General features: G+C 39.3%; 1 protein-coding gene across 5 annotated transcripts in view; it reads right to left on the reverse strand.

Moving 5' to 3' along the window:
- Nucleotides 1-22,335, reverse strand: part of fras1 (Fraser extracellular matrix complex subunit 1) — a 427,133-nt gene extending 404,798 nt beyond the window's left edge. For all 5 annotated transcript variants that reach the window (XM_078402250.1, XM_078402222.1, XM_078402240.1 and 2 more), the window contains exons 1-2: nt 21,778-22,335; nt 14,721-14,752 (exon numbers count right to left, since the gene is read on the reverse strand). In XM_078402250.1, the coding sequence (XP_078258376.1) occupies nt 14,721-14,752; nt 21,778-21,850 (105 nt within the window). In that variant the 5' untranslated portion in view covers nt 21,851-22,335. The remainder of the gene's footprint in view (nt 1-14,720; nt 14,753-21,777) is intronic.
- Between the last annotated feature and the right edge of the window lie 262 nt (nt 22,336-22,597).

Raw genomic sequence — 22,597 nt, forward strand, 5'->3', positions numbered from 1 at the left:
CTCCTCCATTGATGCAGCACCGTCTCCTTCCCCCCTCCCCCCTCCCTCTTCCCCTCCCCCTTCCCCCCCCTCAACCCCCCCTCCCCTTCCATCCCTCCCTCAGAGATAGATTTAAACTTTAAAATGTGAATAACTTTAAAAATATAACACAGATTTCAATGAAACTTCTTCCATTAGCACCAAAGGAACGACGGTGAGTAAGGTGGGCCTAAAATTGTCGCGCGTGCTATCGTGTACTGTTTTGGCTGTAGTTCAGGTTCAAACAAACGAGAATTTTAGTATATAGGTTACTGACCATTGTATGGATTTACAATCTTGGAAAGGTTATTTGATTTATCTGGGTTTTAAAAAAAATAGAAAACTCCATTATTTCTTTAAATAGGTATTCTGGTGCTGGATCAAAGGGCAAGAATTACTGCTGGCAATATTAATCAATTACTTCACTTTGTAACACATTTAAGATAAATGGGGAGTTAGCCGCTCGTAGGAAACCTTATTATTGGACAACCGAGAAAAATATAACCCCACAATCTTTTGTTATTGAACCATCACTTTCCCTTTCCAAATCTGAGAAGTCCTATTCCAGGAAGCAGTTAATGAGGCTTTTGTCTTAAATTTAGTCCTAGTGATCAATTTAACAGCTGTAGGCAGAAATGCCTCAGTGCAGGAATGCTGCACAGAAACAGCTGCCATGACAATCTGTTGTAAGTGCTCAACACAACTAAAATATATTACTAATGGTGTGTCAAAGTTGAACGGGCATGCTGTTCATTTTGTAGCTTTCTGGAACAAACTAAAATTGGAATTGAGTGAATACTTAATGTCAAAACACAATTTTTCTAATGTAATACCATGTAGTAAGAACTCTTGCACAAGAACTCCAGGAAATAAAAATAATTTGACTAAAGAAATAAATGAGGGTAGTGAAAGTTGACTTGTTTGGCTCGATGAAGTGGACAGTATCACAGCCAAAGACAATGGTGCCCTCTGCTCTTTTTTCAGTTCTACTGAGGTGAAGGAGTAGAACAGGTACAGAAGCAAGATCACCCATTTTGTATTCATTCCCATTCAATGTTTGGATTGTCTCTACACTTTCAATAGAATGAAGACTGGGTGGGAAAGGATTCTCATCGCAACTATTTACCACCAGCTTCAACATAAAGGAAAACTGGAAAAGAATGTACAATTGCCAGCAGATCAAATGCCATCCATTTTATACTGCAGTTGAAGATGTCACATCATCTTCCGGCTGAAAGAAAGTGAAGACAGACAAGACCACTTATCTCCAAACTATCCCCCAGTTAACTGGGAAGGACCAACGTGTCTGTAGCCTCCTACATGAAGAATGGCAATAAACCAAGATCTAAATATTTAACAAGTGACATCAATAATGGCCAGTTGGTTAACATTACTTTTCCTGTGATTAGACAATGGTATTATGCCAGTAAATTACCCAACTGCTCAAGACAGAGTATGTAGGGTACTGCTTGGACAGCTTCATGTTACTTGGGCTCCAATAATAAAATACTATGTTAGAATCTTACAAATAATTAGGCTCATACTGGAGCTACAAATACCAATTTAATTAAAAGATGCAGCATCCTGCTGATTTCTTTCATCAGTTATTGCAAATAAAGCAGCGCATGGGCTCTAGTGTACAAGGTGAAGTACATTAAAGCTCTAGCTTTGCACTTTTGAAACCATGATTCAACTCCAGTGTGTTGAGTTGAAAAGCATCACATCCTTCAAAAGCTAAAAGCTTCTTGCCAGTTTCATCAATTTCAATCTAAACTTCAGTGAGCATGAAAGCACATGAGTGCTGCAACTACCCATTACTCCTCACTTGGGGAGGTGATTGGAAATGCTTGTGTGCAACACTGAAATGCTCAGATTGCAAAGACAGAAGGTACTTATATAAGTTATGAGACTCGGTACAATGTTGGGCTTTACTCTTCATGCAGATGTTTCATAATAACAATGGAGGGCCGATGTTCCATAATAACAATGGAGGGCCGATGTTCCAAATTTGTATTCCATTCGTGGGCTGGAAAATGAGAGTTATATGCTTACAATTTCATTATTTTATTTCACTTACACAAAGGCTGTCTGCCTGTCAGCCCTTGAATTTACTTTGTAACAAAATCGACTCAATTCCTGGAAGGCCTCCCCACTAACACTCTGCCCTCGCCCTTTCACTTCTTAAATTACTTTTGGTACTTGTGCCAGGCAAGAGGGAGAAAGAATTTATCCCTGACCATATTTGCATCTATATTGAGTGCCACTCAGCATCTGTCTAAACGATAAGCTTGTCTGAACATAGGAATTTACTTTCCATCTTCGAACTAATACATTTAGCTTTGATAACTGCTCCTGCCTTTCTGGCCAAGAATCTACATTAATACGAAGTACAGTTTGTAACAAATTGAAGTTTGATGCCTTGATTGGAGAGACCAACCCTTATTTTGCTTGTTGCCGTGATCGCAGGTGTGAATGAAATTAAACTGTGACTTTGGCCTATACATCTCTTATTGTTCTGTGTGGAATGATCTTACTTTGACTGAAAATGTCAAAGCAAACTTTGATAGTTATGTGAAAATAAAAAATTCTGTCGATGCTGTAAATCTGAATAAAACAGAAGATGCTACAAAGGAAATATCAGCAAATCAAGTCAGCTCTGAAAGCAGAGAAACGGAGTTAACTTTTACATCAGTGTCCCTTCGCCAATGGAATCAAGTAACTTAACTGGTGATATAGGAACACATACAAATTATTCCAATAAATAGTTTCATTACAAAGGCAGAATATATTGAAAACACTTGTCAGACAGTATTTCTGAGAAAAAGCAGGGTATCTCACTGCCTTGTTTTTAATATAGACCAGAGCCCACTGATTTAGTTTAGTTTAGTGATACTGCATACCATTGTCTTTTGCCAAGATGAAATGCCCTTTGACCCATTGAGTCCGTGCCAACCGCAATCACACTAGTTCTCTCCTGAACACTAGGGACAATTTACAGAGCTCAATTAACCTACAAACCTGCACGTCTTTGGGATGTGGGAGGAAACCGGAGAAAACACACTCAGTAGTAGGGAGAACATGCAAACTCCGTACAGACCACACCTGTAGTCAGGATCGAACCCAGGTCTCTGGCAAGTGAGGCCACTGTCATCAGTTTTTAATATCAGTGTCTTAAAATAGCCAGAGAACATTATTTTCAGATTTCATGGCTATACTGAACTCCTGTAAACTAATCCTTTAAGAAAATAATTCTTTAGCTACATTTAGCAGTTTCCATTAAAACAGAAGACAGAATTTATCCTACCTAAATTGAATAATGGTTCTGCCTCATGTTCTTTAATCGACTGGATAGGTTTTAAATCCAGAACTTGAGTAAAATGTTAGAATCATTGCAGGAATATGAATAAAACCTGAATTAACTAATAGAGCTTGTAAAGTCTGTTTACTCTTCATACAACTAGTGTCCATTGTGTGATTAGAAATATATTTACGAGTTCTTAACCCTGACAAAGTTCATTGATAAATCAAGACATTGCTCAGTTGAGTAATTACAGGAATCCAAAGCTTTTATCTGATAAAATATTTCTGGTCCTGAGAGCTCCAGGAGACCGTGAAGAGGAGAGATTGTAGATTCGACATGTAGTAAAATAACAGCAAGCACTCAGGAGGGTAAATTCTCTGGTGACAAGGGGTTGGACTACAAAACTAAAGAAGTCTGACAGCACTTCTGCAGGCTTTGTTGTGATCACACCAGAAGTACTGTGCAGCTCTGATTCAAGGAGGAATTTTTTTAAAGGGATTGAAACGACAGTGTGGTGACATACAGGTTCAACTGTAGTATGGTCATCTAACATTAGACTTCAACAGTTCGACTTTATTCTTCAAAACACTACTTGCTAATGAAGTTACAAAATATCAATTATTTCTCATTTTCAACATGTTCTGTTTTTCTAATAAATTTTTCGCTGGACCAAATCATACCTATATTCATGCCATATACCTGCCTACACCGAAGGCATACAAGGAGAAAAAATTAGATATACTTTCAAACCAAGAATTATGTTTTTCTAAAACCAAAGTGTCCAAAATTGAAGAGCAACGTATATCCAGTGTGGCTTATGCATGGATTTGTAGAGTAATTGCTTTGCTGTCAGTGCTGTTTTGATTCAGTAAATGGTTTCTCGGTTTGTCTTATGAAAACAGATCTACTGTCAATGGGGTTGAGAAAAATGAGAGACAGTAACATGGAACTGCACAGAATTCTGAAAAGGTGCCAGGAAGCTGCTTCCTCAGGTTGGCTAATACTGAGCTAATTCTGAAGATAAAGGGTCAGCTATTTAAGACAGATATAAGGGAAATCAAAGGGTGATAAATATTTAGAATCTTTTATACCAGGGCAATGTATGTGAACATCAATTGAAGGATATTCCAATCTTGAATATGCTATGCTTAAACAGAGGACATTCATAAGGTCACAGGTGACAGGAGCAGAATTAGTCCATTAGGCCCATCAAGTCTGCTCTGCCATTCAACCACGACTGACCTATCTCTCCCTCTTAACCCCATTCTCCTGCCTTCTCCCCTAACCCCTGACACCCATACGAATCAAGAATTTTATCTATCTCTGCCTTAAAAATCTATTGACGGCCTCCACAGCCTTCTGTGGCAAAGAATTCCATAGATTCACCACCCTCTGACAAAAGAAATTCCTCCTAATCTCCTTCCAAAGGAATGTTCATTAATTCTGAGGCTATGACTTCTAGTCCTAGACTTTCCCACTAGTGGAAACAACCCCTCCACATTCAAGGTTCTCTGGAGAGAAAGTAAGCAAGGTTAAGTACCAGTCCGTATTAAATGGTGTGGTAGGATTGGCGAGGGCCATGTGACCAACTCCTGTTTCTATTTTCTGAATTCATACTTATTTATGGTCAAAATGTTCAAATGAGTCAGATCTTTTAATGGCTAGCAGATGTCCGAGCATCAGTCCCATTGGGAGAAGTCTATTTCTACCATTTTTCACTTCCCCTTTCCGATCAGCAACGCCACAGCTGTAGTTCTGGTCACCACACTTGAGAGAGGGTGCAAAGGTTCATGAGGATGCACAGGAGGTTCACAAGAACACATTTAGAGATGAGGGGTTTCAGCTACAAGTGTACACAGGAGCAGCTGGAGTTGGCCTCCTCGATCAAAGGGGAAAGAGAGATTTGATAGACATGTGTAAGATCATGAAAAATAGACAAGATCAACAAGGAAAACCTTTTGTCTTCAAAACCTGTTCTCATTCTCTTGTGATTTGTGGTCCAGACAAGACAAATTTAAGGTTCAGAGCAAGAAGTACAGTCAGGATGCGAGAAAGACTCTTTGTAAAATACACTGCAAGATAATGACCTGGTATTCGCTGTGGACAAAGGTGGAAGAACGGAGATTTCAAAAGGAAACTGGATTAGCACCTGATGAATATAAACTTGCGGGGTGTCACAAAGGGAGCAGAGGATGGTTCTGGTTGGGTTGCTCAACAGAGACCTGGCACGGTACATTTGAAGCGGCTGTTGTTGCGGCTCACGTTGTAGCCCCTGCAGACAGTGCTTTCTTCAGGCCGCTGCCACTGACAGAACGCGTTCGATCACCATGGGGCTCCCTCCCTATCACCAGCTACTGCTTCTTCCTTTGCTTTGTCCATTCGGCCTCTGCTGCCACCTCCTTGACCCGTCACTCTGTCTAGTCGTCCTCTTCCCCCACCGTCATCTCCCCCTCCTCTGGTGTCGCGGACATATCTACCTTGAAAGCGGCAGCAGGAGAGAGGGGAAGGAGTTCCACTTTGACCGAGTTTAGTCAGCAGCGGTGGACTGAAGAAAGTGCTGTTCCCAGGGGCTACTACGTGAGCTGCAACAGCCGTGTGACCCGATGAAGGAGGGCCCACTGGTGCAGACCAGCGGCATCATCGCCTAGTTTCAAGATGAAACGACATAAAGTGCTGGAATAACTCAACAGACTGAACCAGTCTGAAGGGTTCCAACCTCATCCATGTTCTCCAGAAATGCTGCCTAACAGGCTGAGTTACTCCAACACTGTGTGTCTCTTCTGTGCATTAACTATAATCTGCAGTTCTTTGTTTCAACTACATACAATGATAACACCTTAATTGGTTATAGTGGGCAATCGGCAATAATAGACATAATTTCCCTCCACCATATGGTCCATTATAACATGGGTTTACTGTACTAGCATATATTGAAAAATACAAAATGATCAAATGATGATTTATTAAAAATAGGAACAGGAGTAGACCATTTGGTCCGAATATGTAGATTTTCATGTAGCATCTGAAAATAGGTGAGGGAGATAGAGGTTCAAGTATAAAATACATTTTGGTTCAATAATTAAAAGAATGAGTAAAAATCCAAACCTGCACTAAGATTCTGAACCAAAGTCACTGTTCCTCTGAATAGCTGAGAACATTCTCACACACAATTACTGTAATTTCATGCCTGAACAAAGTATAATGTTATGCACACTCTCGCATTTTATGAGAGCAGTCTAGCAGTCACACCCCAGTTAAAGCAAAACTTCCTCCCACATATAGCATTAGGGTCAGGTACCAGGTGTAAACATCTGTCACAATCATTTTTGTTCCTTTGATGTACAATGGAACACTTGGGCCAGGTCTGTGCTAATCGTACTTTCCGAAAAACAAAGTTGTACCATTCTATCCTCTATCCTGATTATCAATTTCCCAATGTATAACTAGGTGCCAGATTATTTAGTTAATCATGCCTTTCAATGTGCAAAAGCACAGTAACTACATAAAAAGGGATATTTTTGGCAAATATTTGTTCTATTGCAGCTAAGAAAACGCTGAGGTGAAGTGCCAAATATGTAGAGAATGTTACAATGAAATGTTCATAACCTGTAGTTAATAGGTCTCAAGCTGGTAATCATCTTAACTATTAGAAATCTTAAAATCAAGAAAGCACTTGTATTTGTCAGTTGTAATTTGAAACGCATTAAATAAGGGAGACCAAAGCCTTCCTTTATGAAAATGTGATTTAGTGAGCCAATGCTCCTTAAAAAGGTAATTGGATAGAAATTCTACTTTAGAGCTCAACCTTTATGAAAAATAAAATGAACATTTTGTTAACATTTCCTTCTCGGTCTTCCACCCACGTTATGTGCTTCCCCAAAGCATCCAGATATGTGCAGTGATAACATAGAACATGCCATTTCATGATTTTGCATTATGTGTGCAGGTTCTTTTAACCCAGGAGGCCCACTTCATTGTTTGTTCAAGGAGATCTGCTTACACAGGATGCATGCAATAAAGTTCTGCAAAAGGAAGACCCTTCAGGTAGGTTGTTCAAAGTCCTATGAATGTCCTAACTAGCTTTTTTCCCCCAACAATTCTTCATAACCCTCATCATAAGCCATCTATGTCCTAGTGGACAACAAACGTAAGTGCCCCCCTTCTCCTCATTAACAAGCCCTGCCACAACTGTGAGTCCAACCTTCACCCTCACAACCATGACTCATTGCCCAACCAACTCACATTCCTGATCTCCACCAAGTAATATAGATTCTTGAAACCCACCACCATTCAAGAACCAACCAAAACACATATCAATTGATATTCCACCCCTATCCCATCCTTCCCCACATCCCTCCCTTACCTCAGGTCCTCTCCCTCTCCCCCATTTTATAACCCAGACCACAACTCATCCATTGCAGAACAAACAAAGGAATGAGCCTTCACTGCTTTATGCGTTGTGGAGTATGGAATATTTTAGAGGCAGTTTCTTGGGAAAACAATTCCACGTTGTCCCATCATATACTGCCAAATTAACATGCATTTCCAGATTGATAACTGAACTCTGCTAAATAAAATGTAAATGAACACAAACGAACAATCTTGTAGGCAGAAGCCTTCAGATTTTTCCCATGGAACAAAGGGGGTTTGTAATACAGTACCTGCTAAAATTATTTAAATCAAAAAATAACATTGTGGACTTCAAGTGGAAGATGTTGAAAGTCTCTTGGAGTCAGTGCACTGATCCTCCAGACAAAACTTGAACCATTATTTGGAAAAGAACCAAAACATCCATATTTCAATTTTGAGCATTAGTCACAGGCAATTAGCATTTGAAAGCTAATGGCATGCAGAAAGCACTCTGGAGAAATGGCAAATACTTATGTGCTAAAAATTAGCACCAGCACTGATGAGAGATCCTAGTTCAGTTCACAAAGTGTGGGACTTTTACCAATTTTTCATTTGAACTTGCAGTTGTCCATAAGTCTACAGCCCATTAACTCAAAGTACTATTTCTAATTATATTAAATTAGATACAGCAATTGCAACAGTCCTTAATTGGTACATGTGACAATAAACTGACCTTGAAAACTTGAAACAGTCAAGCCAGACACCAAACAGGCGAAACCGAGTCATACTGATATTTATCAGATTGTTAGTTTAACATTCAATCTGTAGTTTATGGTAAAATACTATTAAAATGTTCAGTTCTAAATCATGCTGTTAATTTTTAACCTATATTCTGTCAATTTAAATTATAACATCAGCCAAAGTCAGAAAACAATATGGGAGAGAATAATTTTTATTTTTACAGATTTATTCAGGGTGTGCAAGATTGTCAGCACACAACAAATTGGGCACACTTTAATATTCATTTCATTTCATAAATTCTAGCTTGCAAAAGAGGCACAGTGTTTCTCAGGCCTTACTGGAAACATGATTCCAAACATAATTAATTTAGAAAATGAAGATTACCAATAATGGTTAAATATTCAAGAATAATATTTTTCAATCTGTTACCATTCAATTCATACATCTGGGCATTGGTTAACTATGTCAATTATTCAGCATAGACACAAAAAGCTGGAGTAACTCAGCGGGACATGCAGCATCTCTGGAGAGAAGGAATGGGTGACGTTTCGAGTCGAGACCCTTCTTCAGACTCTACTCAATTACTCAGGACCTGGTGGGATACCTCTATGACATCACCTTTCCACATCTCGGTAAAAGACTGGCCCCATAGCTTTGTGTATTCCATTGGCAATCCAAGAACACTTAAATGTTCTGATACTTATGCAATAGGATAACAAATCTTCTTTTTGCTTTTGGGAGAATTAGCCTCTTGATGGGTTACATTTTTATGTTAACCCTGCAGGATCTCTTTTATAATTGTCTGTAAAACTTGATAATGGTTGGAAGGCTATTCAAATCAGTTATGCACAAGCCTTATTCGTACAAGTAGAAATCATAGCCAATTTCCCCTTGCGAGTCAAGTCTGCAAACAATCAATGTAAGCTTCACACAGGTGAAACTCAGAATATTGAGCAGCAAAGGTCAATTATAAGCTTTCATCAGGCATCCGAGAGGTTGAACTAGATTTTGTATCGGATGATAAAAAATGTTAGTGAACGATCCAGGATTGAACTAAAAAAGTAGAATTTTAGATCACACCAATTTGCAATTATTGGCAAGTAAAGCAAAGCAAGGTGAAACAGTATTTATTTTCAAGAAATCACTGCTTTATAAATAAGCCCATTTGCTTTATTTTCCTAAATGCTACATAACTTTGTCTGTGATCAGTGTTTGTAAAAGTTCTATACCCTATCCAGGAGCATAGTTATGTTAATCAGGTAGTATTCAGAGTTCTAGACTATCGGCCAAAGAATGTGAATTCAAATCCCACAATGGCAGCTGGTGAATATATTATGTAATTAAACAAAACCAGAAATTTAAAGAAAAAAATAAATCTCAGTAATGGCAAACATCAAAGTGCAGGATTACCTTAAAATCGCAGCTGTTTCACTATTGCTCTTCAGTGAAATAAATCTGTCCTCCATCTGACTGAAAAGCAACTCTGTACCCACAAAATGTGGCTTTCCTTTAAGAGCCTCCTCACTTCAGGAGTAACCGGAGATGGATGATAAACATCCATCCCGCATATGAATAAAAACTGACCGGCCTGCAATTGCTGCTTTTATAGTTTGTAAGTCCTCGCTTTGGTTTCCTCCCAACAACATGGAATACACCAAATCTGGACCATGCCACTTCTCTAATCTGAGGATCGCCCATCTTTTTAAGTGTATCTTCTTTATTTTTATTCTATCCACCATTGCTACCGTCTCCTCTATTGCTTTATTGATAGCATCCTCTTTCTGACAAAGACAAATGCAAACTAATAATTCTGTACCTCATTCAAGAAAATCACTTTTCGTCCACATCTGTTCCTTTGACTCCGCCTTTAACAATTCTCATATCCTCTTTTTACCCCATTTATTTATTTTAACTCCCCTTTATTTTCCATAGAACTTGAGTGATTGAGATAGATGGGTTTCAGAGGTTATGGGGAGAAGGCAGGAGAATGGGGTTAGGAGGGAGAAATAGATCAGCCATGATTGAATGGCAGAGTAGACTTGATGGGTCGAATGATCTAATTCTACTATTCCTTATGATGCAAACCAAAAAGGTTGAGGATTTTTCTAATATTGTTATATAGGAGAGATATTTTGTTTACTGCTGAAGTATACCATGAAAATCTGCAAATTCGACTGCACAAAATGCCTTTTATACTCAAAAGCTTTCAAAACGGTGCCCAATCCATTTTATTCTCCCAAGGTTTGGCTTTAATGGTTGAAGAATAATTTGTTTTCTTGACTGCAAAACCTATCATGTTTTCTTGTTTTTTTGGTAAGTAAAATTACTTCTGGTAAATCACACAATAAGGAAATTCATCAATACAATACTTTGAAGTCAATGATTGACAGAAAAAGGGACTTCAACAATGCTGTGAAGGATTATTATGTCAATATCTATATGTGAACAAACATGAGAAAAATAACAGTTCACCGCTGTGATATAGTAACATAGTGTGCCGTCAGTGGTATTCACACTCAGTTGATTCTGGCCTGGTAGCAGTTTAATGCAAAGAAATAGGTTCCAACAGCAAAAATTGTGTTTAATATGGAATCAAAATAAAGGTAATTTGTCTTAATTCGAATGATACATCTTAATCCCTGTAATCCAGAGTCCATAAATACTTCTACAGATTAAGATAATTTTGAAAATATTTCTGTACGATTAAAAGGATGAAGACAGAAGCTACACAATAGTGTCAGAAATAGTGTGAATGTTTTGCTGATTTTCATCCAAACAGGCACTTTCATCTAAAAAAACACATCCTCATTACTATCGTGGGCTAACATTAAATCTAAGGCAGAAACACATTCATACAAAATGATTTAGTTGATTATTTAATGAGGCATTAAACTATTAATGTGCATATTTACAAAGCCAAACATACTTAACAGTTCCTCGGTTGCCAGCACATGGATCTGTATGCCTGACATTATGCCTGTTAAATTTTACTGCTTCTCCAGTACGATGTTGTTAAGCTGCGAAAGGGTGCAGAGAAGATTTACGAGCATGTTGCCAGGACTCGAGGGCCTGAGAAGAAGGTTTAGAAGGCTAGGACATTATTCCTTGGAGTGAGGTGGGAAAGATTTAATAGGAACCCAAGTGGCAACTTTTCTTTCCCCCACACAAAAGCTTGTAGGAATCTGGAACGAGCCGTCAGATGAAGTAGCTGAGGCAGGTACTATCACAACATACAAATAACATTTGGATGGGTACATGGATAGGATAGGAAGGATATGGGCTAAACACAGGCAGGTGGAACTAGTGTAGATGTGGCATGTTGTTCGGCATGGGCAAGTTGGGGCAAAGGGCATTTTTCCATGCTGTATGATTCCAATAACCCGACACTAACCTGCAGCTGCCATCTGTCTGCCCACTTTAACCAATCTATCCCTCCCCTTCCGATTCATGATTAAACTGCTCTCTAATTACCACTTTCCCAAATTGCATTTCATCTACAAATTTTGAAATCGTACTCCTTATGCCCCAATTTGATTTATTTATAGATAATAAATTTGAGCTGGAGTATCGATTCCACTGAAGTTAGAAAACAAGTATCTCTTCACCATAATTCTCTTCACCCAGTTTGGCAATCATCGCTCATGCATTATTTTAGCAACAGCTTTCTAGAAATCATTGTAAGTGGTATCGTATACAATATCTTCAACTGTCCATGATCTTTCATTAAAATCCAATTAGATGAGTATAATGGGACTTGTTTAGGAAGTCGATGCTAATCCTAATTTGGCCATACTTAACTAAGTAAAATTTAACATTTGCACTAATAGTCCCTATTTTTGCCTCATCGTTGACACTATCAGTTTTCCTTCAGATAGTCATTCAGCTTTGCCTGAAAGATATCAGTGCTATTTGCCTCAATTACTCCATGGGCAATCTCTATTTTCAAAGTTTTTGAATTCTCTATTTCATTGTTTCTTTTTATTTCCAGTTTATCCTTTTCTATGTCTATATGATATAATTGGAAATAGCTCCAGAGGATCACTTGCCAATATAGGAGCAAAGAGATGCTATCTGTTTATCCTTTCCTAAAAACATATTTCTTACACCATCATTTTAAATGTTTCAGTACCCTCCCCAGAGGAGAAAATGTATCCACCAGAAGTACATATATGCACAATACTCCAAGTGTGGTCTAAGCCACATTTGATAATTTTAGAATAATTTCTCACCTTTATCTCTATCGCCACAAACATTAACCCTTGACTATCTTTACTTGTTTTTTTATTGCTAATATTGTGTCACTTCCTCTTTGCTCTTAATTATTATTTTTTTCAATTTCTCTGATTTTCAATTGTGATCAGCGCAACTTTTCAGTGAAATCAGTGAACCTGTGTAATAAATCCAAATATTCTACAAATCAAATTTTGAACATTGCAGACATTTCAGTAACATGTAATGCTCTGATTGTGCCCATATTGAAGCCCAAATCATTAACAGTACACGATATCATAAAATTCAAAGAAATCTTCATCTTCATGCAATAGTCATCATTCCTTGACGAGTGTTTCCATTGTTAACAAAATGGTGAAGGGGCAAGTCTGTGCAATTAAGTATTATTCTTAATCTAACTCTAGTTAACAGCATAATAGAATATTGTTTTTTTTGCATAAATGTAGCTGCTCAAAGAAATTAAACACAAGGCCTGCAATTCGATAAATCAACCAACTGATTTTTTTTTAAAGAATTCCATTGGTAGAACATATTTGACAACATGAATCTTAAAAGAGTGTTTAGCTATTACAACCTCATCTACTGTATCTGCTGTTCCAGATGCTGCCTGTCCCGCTGAGTTACTCCAGCATTTTGTGTCTATCTTCGATTTAAACCAGCATCTGCAGTTCTTTCCGACCCCACAATACAATACAATATATCTTTATTGTCATTGTACAGGGGTACAACGAGATTGGGAATGCGCCTCCCATACGATGCAATAATTTAATTAGCTAGTCAGTATTAATTTAAACAACAACAACCCAAAGAAATAAATTAAGACAGAATAAAGTGCAAGTAGATCTGTGCCGGATCACTGTGCGTTGTGACCATCTGGCTCAGCAGGACCGGTTCATAGCAGCTATGGCCCTGGAGATGAAGCTGTTCCTGAGTCTGGAGGTGCGGGCGTAGAAGGCCTTGTATCGTCTGCCCGATGGAAGGAGTTTGAACAGACTGTTGCAGGGGTGTGAAGAATCTTTGTGGATGCTGGTGGCTTTTCTGAGGCATCATGTGTTGTAGATGCCCTCCAAGGCTGGTAGCTGCGTTCCGATGGTCCTCTGAGCTCTATGGACTACCCGCTGAAGAGCTTTCCTTTCTGCCTCCGTGCAGCTGAGGTACCACACAGGGATGCCATGTGTTAGGATGCTCTCTATGGTGCAGCGGTAGAATGCAGACTGTTCCAGATGTCAACTCTGTACATCGGCGAGACCAAGGGCAAGCTCGGCAATCGTTTCGCTGAACACCGCCGCTCAGTCCACCTTAACCTACCTGATCTCCCGATTGCTCAGCACTTTAACTCCCCCTCCCATTCCCAATCTGACCTTTCTGTCCTGGGTAGGAAAGAATTGCAGATGCTGGTTTAAATCGAAGGTAGACACGAAATGCTGGAGTAACTCAGCGGGTCAGGCAGGATCTGGAACAGACCCTTGAAGGGCCTCGACCCGAAACGTCACCCATTCCTTCTCTCCAGAGATGCTGCCTGTCCCGCTGAGTTACTCCAGCATTTTGTGTCTACCTTAGCTATAGTATTACACTATTTACTTCAAGCTAACTTATTGGAGGATTAAAACATCTCATTTAAATGGAAAAGTTCTCCAATATGCAAGAATGGTGAGTGGAAAGCCACTTCATTTTAAATTAAAGTAAAACCTTCTCTCTTCTCCAACTGATTATGCAATTAGAAAATAATTTTTAGAGCAATAATTGATTTCATTTCACACCTAGTGGTGGTTAACCGTACTCAACGTTCAGCATGGAATGTAGAAATGCAGTACTCCTGTAGAGCACATATTTAGATGCATTTTTCATAGATAGCCATAAGAAAACACAAGTCATGGTTACATTAATTACAGTACTTTTAATTATAATCTTTCCCACATCTTTTGAGTTTTGTAAATTGAAATCTATACCTTGATGCCAGAAATATTTTCAGTGCTATTACATCAAACCCTCATATGTCTTCTATGTTTTATCAATGCTAGTCACATGCAAATATAATGAATGCAACTCTATGAAAATAGATGATAAAGATTTGACTTACCGCATAAAGTGAACCCTGATGAACGCACACACCTAGGGAATGAAAACAGTCAGATCGTTGAAATTTGTTTTAATAACAACCGATAAATGAGCTTAATTCTAATTTTGCCTCACTAATATGGATATCAGAGATTGGTGCCTCCTTCCCCTTCTCCCATTTTACTGATGTATTAAATGCGAAGAGAACTGACTGAAAATACCCTCCTTTTCAAAGTGTGACTGCTCAACCACTGACACAATCTCAGCCAGGTGATTTAATAGACACCCACTGGTCTCAGTAACCTATCACAGAGAGAGGTTGAAGTCAGATGCCATTTCTAGTTACCCATCACTCTTCGGAGTACACAGAGTATAGATGGCCAGTTAAAACAAATTTAGTTATAAAACTCTTATATTCATACACTGATTTAGAAGGCTCTTTTAAGGAAGTAAAATGCCGCACGACACTTCACAGGAATACAGTTGGACATAAATTAACACAAAAGACAACCGATCAAAAAGTATAAATGGTTCACTCAAAAAAGGTGGTTGTTAAAGCAGGTAAAATAATGAATGGGTAATCAGTATTTAAATACAAGTTGAGGAAGTTCTGTGCAGAAATTGAAGAGTCGAGGACATAGCCCAGACCATCTCGCAAACAAACCTCCCTTCCATTGACACTTCACGCTGCCTCGGCAAGGACACCAGCATAATTAAGGAGTCTCACCCCCTCTTCTCTCCTCTCCCATCAGGCAAGAGGTACAGAAAATGTATAATTTCAGATTCAGGGACAGTTTCTTCCCAGCTGTTATCAGACAAATGAACCGTCCTTTCGCCAACTAGAAGGTGGGACTAACCTCCCATCTACATCATTGGAGACCTTTGAACTATCTTTAATTGGAATTTATCGTGCACTAATATTATGCCCTTTATTCTGTGTACACTGTGGACGGCTCGATTGTAATCATGTATATATAGTCTTTTCGCTGACTGGATAGCACATAACAATAAGCTTTTCACTGTACCTTGGTATACATGGCAATAATAAACTAAACTAAAAAGTATTTGGGAAAAGCTCCCTGCACATCTCCCAGTGTCATGGGGTTCATCACATCTGCTGGAACAGGACCATGATTTAGAAGGACTTTGACTTTATCTTAACATTATAGCTCTAATAGTTCAGATTATTGTGTAACCTGCCAGAGTTAGGTTTAGGGCCAGGGTGATAGTGTCTGCCGTGGACCTGTTGCAACAGTAAGCAAACTGCAGTGGATCAGGGCTGGCTGGGAGGCTGGAGCTAATGAGCCAACTCTCACAGATCTTCATAACGGTGGATGTCAGATCCTTCTTGAAGCAGGTAAGGGACCTCAGAATAAGGTAGTAGAGAGAAGTTAGATTACACCAGCATTCAAAGTAATGTGGATACACAAGGAACTGCAGATGCTGGGACCTTGAGCAAAACCCAAAACACAAAGTGCTGAAGAGCTCAGTGGCTCAGGCAGCATCTATGGAAGGAATGGACTGGTGACATTCCAGGTCAGAACGCTTGTTCACACTGATGGAACCTCAACTGTCCCTCCCTCCACAGAAACTGCCTAACCAGCTTAGTTCCTCAAGCACATTGCGTTTTTATCCAAAGTTCTATGGCATGATTTACTGAAACATAGAAGCAGAAGGATGCAAGAAGAAAAAATGCAGAATGCAGAGGTAATTGTGTCTGAACTGCAAACTTACTCTGGGAGATGAATACCTGTGTACTTTAGTTCCGACCTCAAACACATTTTGACAATAATTGCACAGTGCACTGGTATGAAAATTACTGTGTACTGGCATTAAAGATTAATCACAAAATCCTTGAAGAAATGCTACTCAGATTCAATACTAAATTATTTAAAGTTGAAATATTTGTAACCTTGTTATATGCAATTTATAATAGACATAGCAAAAATACCAACTTATGATTTTAAGTAGTCTTTCAAATTTAGAAATTGAGAGAAAATAAAGCTGTATTAAAAGTTACTATATATTATTGGTTACTATATATTATTATAGTTACTATATATTATTGGTTAAAATATTATTTTTCACTATAATCCATTATCATAGATCAACGATGCAATATTCCGTAAATATCTCTTCCCATTAGCCTGCAGGTCAAAACTACATCACAAGACCCACTAGAGAAAAGCAAATTCCTGGTTGGAGGGCTAAATGTAGTTGTCTACGTGCTTGAGCTCCAGTTTCCCGTGAAGAAAATGGAATTGAACCTCATAACTACAGTAAAATAGACATGGGCAACAATACCTTTTATTTAGCAGATGCAACCCAGGAAAAATATGAAGATCAAGTTCGAGGAAAATAAAGCTAGAATGTGAATAATTTGACTATGCAAGCAGAAAGGAGATATAAAACCTTTCATCTCTTTTTTTTGCAAACCCGTCACTTCCAATGCCATCACATACCTTCTTTTCCAAACATCCCACACAAGCCCTTTATCCTCGCTTCCCTCATGCTTCATTGTCACTCTGTTACCCTCTGCTTTCTATCACTCCCACCTGTTTGACCCCAGGCAAACGATAATAAGCAGAAACAACATCCTTTTCAACGTCTCTTCCCTCAAAACGTTACTATTTTTACAATGCAACTGCTTTGAATTACAAAAAACACGTGTGCTTATATGCATGTGTGTGTACATTACAGAATTGTATTTTAATTGGCTTTAATGTTTCTATGTCATTGTTTTCCCCCTTCACTCATTTATAAACTGTCAGAAATGAAAGCCCTGAGAATTGACCTTTTTTAACTAGCAATTGAATACAATTGATTACCTACAAAAATTAAAGTGATCTAAAAAACATGATCTGAAGGAAGATAATATTTCTAACAATGATTAACTCTTTTTCATTGCTTTAAATCTCTTGACACTTTCAACCGCAAAGATGGAGTTATGATGCAGACTGACTGTGTGTGTGTGTGTGTGTGTGTGTGTGTGTGTGTGTGTGTGTGTGCACGCGCGCGCATGATGTTTTGCACAATCTTTTTCATTTATTGCGTCGCAGAATTTTATTTATAAGTGATGTATAATTTATTTAAGACGCATGGTTTTTTGTGTGTTGTCTGAGTCTCACCATACTTGTGAATATAATGATACACTCTACTTGACTGTTTCAACACAAAACAAATATAACCTCAAGAATTCGGAATTCAGCTTTCCTTCAAACAATTTTGAAAACATTCTAAACAAAAGATAGTTTTTCAGTTCCATAACACCTTTCAGAACTATTTACTGTCCCAAAGCATTTTGCACCCATAGTTTTACACCCATAAAAGTATAGTCACCCTTCCTCACAAACTTCACACCACTAGGTGCACATGTAGCAAAGCAAAAATAGTTAAGTAACTTATTTTCTTAATGTTGATTAAATATTAAATATTCACCAAGATAAAAGCAATAACTTCCTTGTTCTTTGACAAAATTAGAATGTTTTTTGTTAAATCTCGTCAACCTCAGTTTCTCCTTTTAGAAGGCACGAGCTTCAGCAGGGCACCAATCTCTTACTTCTGCAGGAGTGTCAGATGATCTGTTGGGTTCAAGCAATGACCCACTGACATACATACTGACTGTGGAGGGAGAGGGAAAGAAGGCATCCTAGATATCCTGGAATCTAGATATCCAAGATATCCAGGACAGTCTTGGAGACCTGGTTTCGAATCCCACCACAGCAGATAGCGCTAAATTTGAATTCTGAAATTAAAGAGTGTAATGAACGTGAAAAAACATGGTCAATTGCTATAAGGCACCACCCGGATCACTACTGTCCGAGTGGTGGTGGAGGAACTTTGTCATCTACATCTGGTCTGGCCAATGTATAACGAGATCCCCTGGTTGACTCTCAACTGCCCTCTGAAATGGCCAAGCAAGCCATTCAGTAGCAATAAACCTCTCGAAAAATCACAAAACGGAATCACGTGGCAAAAAAACTGCCCTGTCGATGTAAAGTCCTCTTTACCAATGTCTGGAGAGCTGCCTCATGTACTTATCAAGCAACAACCTGACAGTCATACCTATGGTCAATGCCCCAGACTGCACTGTCTCAATCACTGGATGTGTCCTGTTCCACCTGTAGGAAAGAGGTGGAAACACTATGGTTTGCAGGCAGGAGTGAACTGTTCTGCAACTGACTGTGCAGTGTTTGCAGATGCTCCCTGTGACCTGGAAGGTTTCCTCCAGGTACTCCAATTTCATCCCCTCACAAGGTCATGTGGGTTTGTGGATTAATTGGCCTCTGTAAATTGCCTCTAGTCTGAAAGACGTGGATGCAAAAGGGGATAACACTGAACAGGTGATCAATGATCAACATGGATTTAGTGGGCTGAAGGGCCCATTTCCATACTGTATCTCTAAAACTACTCAACATAGATTCTTGACATTTCGGACGTCCAAACTCCCCAAAGCCTGTCCACCGTCTACAAGTTCAAGTCAGGAGTGTGATGGACTTCACTACACTTACCTGGATGAGTGCAGCTACCACAGCATTCAAGCAGTGTGACACAATACAGGACATAGCAGCCAACTTGACATGCAACCCATCCACAACCATGTACTTACTCACTCCACCACCGACGCACTACAGCAACTCACCAAGATTCCTGAGGCAGCACCTACTGAACCCATAATCACTACCAATAATGACAGCAGGAGCAAAAGCATAAGAACATGACCTCCGAGCAAAAAAAAAACTGACTTGGAAATATATCACCATTCCTTCACCATTGCTGGTTCAAAGTCCTGAAACTCTCTCCTCTCAGTAGTGTGAATATTCCCACACCTCAAGGACTGCAGCGGATCAAAAAGGCAGCTTATCACCACCTTCTCTAAGAAAAAGTGATCTTAGATCATTAAATGGGAATGTGTGCCTGACAGTTTCTACGTAATATTCCTCATAGTACAATAACATCATTTCCATTCTCCATGTTCATAAAGAGATTTGGCCAACTCATTGGCAGCCCTGACAATAACTTTCAAAAAAGTAAATTTGAGATTTAAAATCATAGCTCCATCCGTAAACTTACTGTTGCCAGTTTCAGATGGCCCAGAATCACTGAGGCCATTTTCATTGTGTATTAATTCTCAAAACATTAAACATCACAAGATGCCTGGAAAAATAAAGATTGAGCATTCAAACTAGTGCAGCCTACTAACTATTTTGAACTATAAATTCAATTTACTGTACGAGTGGTATATCCTAACTAACATCATAAACATATTAATAAACCTCCATGACATAAATTTTATTTTTTGTCTATTTAAACTAACCTATAGGATAACTTTTGAACATATTTATTGGAATCGTGGTAGTGATGGGAGTTTGTTGTGGAGAATCAAGTTATACCGACTGAAAACTCGTCGATATTGAAATTTCCTAACTATTGAATGGATTTCCAAACAAAGGAAACGCCCCTCCGCCCTCTCCATGTCCATTCATTGAAAGTTACCACAGTTATGAACAATAATAATTTCAATGAACCAATATCAGAAGAATACATTTCATGAAGGGTCTCGATCTGAAACGTAACCCATTCCTTCTCTCCAGAGATGCTGCCTGCCCCGCTGTTACTCCAGCTGTTTGTGTCTATCTTCGGTTTAAACCAGCATCTGCAGTTCCTTCTTACACTTTATACATTTCATGCACCTTGCTTAAAATATCGCTCATTTCATTTAGTGTAACCACGTGGACATTTCCAGAGACTTTACTATGGATCTGCAACGCCCATTACCATTTTACCAATTGCAACACACTTGCTAATTGCAGTGGAGTTGGGAGCAAGTTGTGGGCGCCTTTGATTGGAGCACAAATAAAGGTAAAGCGAAGGGCTTAAAGTTAGAAAACTGTTACAGCTCAGGAGTAGATGGCAAAATATGATTACAATTTCTGCATTAGACCAGCCGCTCTTGGAAAACTAAAGTAAACCACCAACTAAACGAAGCTGGCTCTGCAGTGAGCGGAGTTGTCAGAGGTGCGCTCGGGTCAGACCGTGCCCCGCGGCCAGGGACGTTTGTCACACAAGGCATGAGAAGTTATTTCTTAAAAAGGACATGTTTCCTTTCAGTGGCATTGGGGGTTTTTTTGATCGCCCTTTTCAAGTCACATCAAAATGTTATTTACCAGATTTTTTTTTACCATGAAGACAAGCTTAAAATAATACCCAACAAGAAGTTCCTTGCAAAACAAAAAAATGGGGCCCACCAGTTAGTATCAGATTTTGCAGGTCATCGGGCATTGTGCAAATTACACGGCAAATAGACAGTTTAAGTATTCCTAATTCTTGTGATATAATGTGTCCATGCATAGGAATAAATAGTTTGCCCTAAGGAGAAATATTGCCCTTTTAAGCCAACAAAAAGCCGGCCGCCGATTTATGAATGAGCCGCGACCACAATTCGCCCATTTGATTCTGAAAGAATGCAAACAAAATGCAAGTCGACAAGTCAATATCAATTGGAGGGTCGGGTGGTCCAAGGACCCCAATACCTGCAACAGTGTCACAAGTTGGACGATCTCGGTATTCATCTAGATAAATGAATAGATGTAAAATGTTGCCCTCTTTTCCTCCCCAGATCTAATGGGTGCTTAAATAAAAATACTAATCTACTAATACATAAATATACTAATCGTTCATGATTGATATCAAACGAAGGCGCAACGGAGTTCCTTGTAAACCTTGTCCCAGCATCTGCAGTTATCTTCTTATATTCCTTGTAAACTGCCATTTCTCAAAAGTGTACTAATTTGTACAGGTGATTAATAGGATTTTCTTGCCGTTCAGGATGTGTTTAGAAGATTTCCAACGCGCCCACGTCAACTGCAGTTGAAGTAAACGATCTTACCTGCTTTTCATTTTTACTCTTGGTTACTGTTGGGCTGGTTACTAAAATTAACATTAATCTAAATGATCCAATGCCTGCTTGAGCATAAATCCCCGCCAAGTGCACAATCAATAATAGTTTGACTACAGAATTGCTGGAAACACAATGTCAATTACAGCACTTAATAAACTTGAATATTGCATGTACCAACCTTCAGTCTGCTGTAGCAAGGTGACTAACCCAATCAACACAGTGGCAGTAACCCAAGGGCTCAAGTCATTCATGATGGTGATCCGGTTAAAATAAAACCTCTCTGGGTTGATATTATTTTCGTTTCAGTCTAAAGCCGGCAGACGGCCGTCTCCAACAGAAAACATCCCACAGATCCACGGACCGCTGAAGTTAACGCATCGGAGACAGGGATGAGATCGCAGAAATAAATCAATGACTTTTTGAGAGCACTTGCAAGTTGCGTCGGAGCCAAATGTTTACATGTGGCTGCGAGTGCCGGTCTATCCAGGGTTTGGTTTTTTTCTCTCCCCACAGCACGTAGTGGAGTGGGCGGGAGTTGAGCCGCACCAGGAGCGACCGGTTCAGGCAGCGCAGGACTCGGCGCGGTGTCGGACGTCCTCCCCGAGTGGCTGGTTGCAAGCAGAGATCTCCTGTACAGGCGGAGGTTTGCCTCCCCGGCCAGCTGCCGAGGGGATAGGAAGAGTCTGCAAGGACAGAGGGAGGCGGGGATGTGTGCAATTTGGGGGAGGGGTGGGGTGTGGAGGGCAACGCTGGTTCTCAAATCAGAAACTTACTTTAAGACCATTATTCCCATGCAAGGCATTCCCTGCGCTTCAGAAGCGAAATCTTTCGCAAATAAGCAATTATCCTGGTCACCAAGGAAGGAAAATAAACATATTGTGAACTGTGCGTGTCTTGATAACTCAATCTTTTTTTTTAAGTGACCAGAACAACTGTTCAAGTGGCCTTTCAAAAGATCAGGGGTCGCTGCGAGGAAAGCGGTTTTGCCTTCCAGCAAT

This window comes from Rhinoraja longicauda, chromosome 1 (genome assembly GCF_053455715.1).
Source record: "Rhinoraja longicauda isolate Sanriku21f chromosome 1, sRhiLon1.1, whole genome shotgun sequence".
Taxonomy (NCBI): domain Eukaryota; kingdom Metazoa; phylum Chordata; class Chondrichthyes; order Rajiformes; family Arhynchobatidae; genus Rhinoraja; species Rhinoraja longicauda.